Source organism: Epinephelus moara, chromosome 8 (assembly GCF_006386435.1).
Source record: "Epinephelus moara isolate mb chromosome 8, YSFRI_EMoa_1.0, whole genome shotgun sequence".
In the NCBI taxonomy this organism is placed as follows: Eukaryota; Metazoa; Chordata; class Actinopteri; order Perciformes; family Serranidae; genus Epinephelus; species Epinephelus moara.
The window spans coordinates 15,041,848-15,045,856 of NC_065513.1; the positions used below are offsets into that span (position 1 = coordinate 15,041,848).

General features: G+C 38.8%; 1 protein-coding gene across 1 annotated transcript; it reads right to left on the reverse strand.

Annotated features, from left to right (window-relative positions):
- Positions 1-629: 629 nt before the first annotated feature.
- Positions 630-3,518, reverse strand: tmem230b (transmembrane protein 230b). The gene is made up of 3 exons (XM_050050968.1): positions 3,169-3,518; positions 1,116-1,238; positions 630-1,029 (listed from the first exon to the last, which is right to left on the reverse strand). Exons 1-3 carry the CDS (start codon positions 3,262-3,264, stop codon positions 889-891), a joined length of 360 nt encoding a protein of 119 aa, XP_049906925.1. The 5' UTR covers positions 3,265-3,518; the 3' UTR covers positions 630-888.
- Between the last annotated feature and the right edge of the window lie 491 nt (positions 3,519-4,009).

Here is a 4,009-nt window from a genome sequence, read left to right on the forward strand (position 1 = left end):
TGTCAGGTCTTAATAGCTTGTGTACTTCCTGTTTGACAAGTGTTTACTCTCACAGGCCAGGTGCACCATATGGAGATCAAAGGATTGGCATTAATCACATGAAATCCTCCATGAAAGACCAACTCTGAGCAGTGAGGAAGAATTAACCGGAGGTTAAGGCAAACTTTGGTGTACAGTATAATGATCCTATTGTGGACAAACCAATACTAGCCTTTTATTAAATATCTATTATATGCTAGACAAGAAACATAATATGTTGTATGATGCAGGTTTATCACTTAGTCTGGTGTGTATAGCCTGAAACATTTTTATCTTAATCTTACTGTAAATTAATTCATTGCAAGCTGGTTTATATGAGTTTTCTCTACCATTAAACAGACATGTGGATCAACCCAAATTAAAGAGTCCACTGAATAGAATTTTGGTTTCATTTGGCATGAGAATAATCTGACTTTAAGAGTTGGCTTGACTTTAAAAAGTGTGTAAAATTCTCATGTGTTTCAGTGTGTTAGAACCACATTGGTTAGATCCCTCTTTATTTTAAGCTACAATGTGACCAACTCAGTGTGAAGTTTTTCCACAAATGATCTTAATGATATAAATATCAATATGCAAATAAAAGACACTCATCAAATTACAGTTTTATTAATTTGTCAAGCTAACAAAACATATACAAAGTCTGGTACTGATTTGGCTTCATAACAGCAGGCTGGCAACTACATAGGAATGCTACCCCATGACAATAACAGCAAAATCATTCAGATTTAGAGTAAGGTGATTTATAGACTCTATTTTCTTATAAGATATCAGTGCATTTAAATTATTACAAGCAAAATATTTGGAGTACATGTGAGTACAGGAAGACAGTGGCTGTAGCTGTGGTGTTTGTCAGTCATCAAAGTCTGGGATGTCATCATAGGAGTAACCACGGTAGCCCTTTGATGCATAGTAAGCTATTCGTAGGTGGTAGATTCCCGGCAGGAAGACAAGGATCCCAATGATGAGAACAGGAATGGTTCGGTCTGAGTGCTGACAGAGGAAAAAAAAAATATTCATTTTAACAGAGGTAAATATATTGTTTATACTGTAACCTCTGTGCATATACAAGTACTCACAGGGGCTCCAAAGTATCCAGCCAGAAAGAGGGAGCCGATGATGATTAACAGAGAGCCGATTAAGAAGAGGACTGCAGCTAGTGCTATGGCTTTGTATGGGACTTTGGGTGGGCTCTTTTTGAACTGCAGAGGAGGAGAAATATTTAATTAAAAAAACTGTTCTCAGACACAGCAGGCTCTCTGTGGCAATACCTGTTTTCCCACTCATGTACTGGACTGGACAGGCAAAATGAGTCTGGCTCATAATGTACTTGAACTTCTTGGGAAAGTTAAAGGTTGTGACTTGTTGACAGATACTTTATATTAAAGCAAGCTGATTATATGTGCCACGAAACAGTCATGTTATATTATGTGTTTAAAGATGTGAATGTGTTGGTTATGCATTGCAATCCTTGTGACTAAATACTGTCGTCAACATTCAACAACCATCATGACACAGTCCATTGATCTGACGGGTAAACCACCAATATTACACACAAACATTAATTTTCAATCATGGGCAAAGGTGTAGATTTCAAGGGGACATGCCCCCTTCAATATGTAGAACATGTACATATGTCACCACCACAACAAAAACATGACCTTTATTTTGACATTTACACCATTAATTGAGGCAGGAAAGACACAAATTGGTGCATAAAAATTCCCAAGAATGAAGGACATGAAGTGTTTAACGCTCAACTCCCATGTTTTATATGATTGTTGAACTTAGTCATAAAGACCAAACCCATTTTTTACTAGGCTGTAAACATGTTTATTTCTGATGTAAAACTGGGCATTTTGAAATGGGAGTCTAAGGGGATTTACTCCATTTTGGAGCCAGCCTCGTGCAGCTATTCAATGGACTGAAGTTTTTGACACTTCGACATTGGCTTCATTTTTCAGCCAGTGTGTGTTTGGGAGGCACTAAGCATACGCCTGGATGAACGAGACTTCAATTATACTGTACAAGATGTGTAAGTGCTTGTGAACAGATGTTTAGATATAGTTTTGCTGATGTTAAACATCAAATCAATCAATAAATCAATATGTCCACAATTCAGAGGTATGCAAGGAAAACAGTTTTCTTCACAAATCAAGGCCACAAAGCACAACACATTGATATAAAAAATGCTCATTATGTGGGTGAAGTATTCCTTTAAAACAGGGGTGTCAAACATACGCCCCGGGACAAAGGGTCCAATCAGGCCCACTGAATGACTTTGCACATCTAATAGTGATGCACTTGTGAGGGCTAAGAGGTGTCAGGTTTCAGGAGCAAGTTGAACAGTGAGTAGCTTTCTTCCTGTAAAATGCTGCCTCAGAGGGTTTTCCACCCTGATCAGAATACAGTTCTCGGAAAGAGCAATGCATACTTAAAGTGGTCATTTTTTAAAGATATTGAATGTTATGCAAAATATTGTCAGTCAGCAGCTGACTGGATGTACAAAAGAATCTGCAGACTTCTATCTTAAAACATTATTGGTGGAGCCCTGTTGTTAGGACACTGCCAATACTTCAGATTTGTTAATGGTTTTGATAACTCAGCAGCTTCCACTTTAGTTGGGTGTGGTGATGCCAGGATTACTACACAGGAGTGTAAATGCACATGTAATGACAGTGAGTAGTAGACTGACTGAATGTGGAAAAACTGAGACATTGCTCTTACTCTTCTGAAGGCATCACAGGCTGTTTGTCATCTGTTTTGTAGATTGATGAGTGTTTTAAAATATACTTCTTTATATTAAGAAAAGGGGGAACATTTGGAAATGGTTTGCACTATATGGGGCCCATGAACTAAAATGACACCTCTGCTTTAAAATCTCTTCCTTCAGTGTTATGGACGTGCAGTAATAAATCACTGCAGTGCCCCTTTAAGTTCATTATAGTGTGCTCTAATCCTGTGAAGTTCAGTGGATGACCTATGACCTTTAGTCTATAACCACAAGGGCAACCATGTTTGCTAAAAACTTAATTATATATTGTTACAATTGCATGATATATATTCTATTATAACGCCTGAGAAGCACTGCTTTAGTTTGCAACACTTTGAACACATCAAAATAGGTCTTACCTGTAAATCAATGTAGCCATCATCATCAGTGGCCAACCTGGAGTACTTTACTTTACTGTTGGGGATCCCGTTGGACACAACGTTACGAGCAGGCATCTTCTTCAGCTGCTAACGGTTTGTTTTCAGTGTTTCAATGAGGCAGCTCGGCTACAGGAGCGATATCAACACCGTCATCACTCACAAGCTGATAGTGCCAGAGTCAAGTCAAACACTACACCAAATCCGAGATATGATCGTTATTAGCTCCTCAAACTAGTTATAAGAAGAGATTACAGCGGGGTGTTGTCTGTTTATTATCTTCCTGCATGGGTCTTCCGTGTTTACGACTCGGTCTGCAGTGCGCATGCGCAACCCGAAGCGTCATATCGGACACCGTAGAAAGAAAACATAAATAAAAAATTAAGTGTCATGAGTGCGACGCAAGATCAAAATCGCTTTAAAGGGGATTACATAAAGTCCGAGTTGTCAGAATTATTTTATTCCGACGAATTGTTTTACTGGTTGTTATTTGCATATCTCTGTGTTCACCACAAGAGGTCGCCGTCGAGTCTTATTGCAATGACCAGGTCACAGTGAGCAGCCATCTGACACTTCAGTGTCAAGATTCATCTCTCTGTGTGGATGTTCATTTCCTGAGGTGTTCTCCCGGGCCAGCTTTATAATCACACTGTGTTCTCTGACGATAAGGTTTCTGTCTAGGCTGCAGATTTTTGATGCAGTCCTCACGGGAAGGTTGTTTTTAGCCAGGGATGAAATCTTTTATCTCACAAACAAAAATCTATTTCCCATAATCACGTGGGGATTTTTATAAAACAGATAATATGAGCATTTGCAGAGCCAT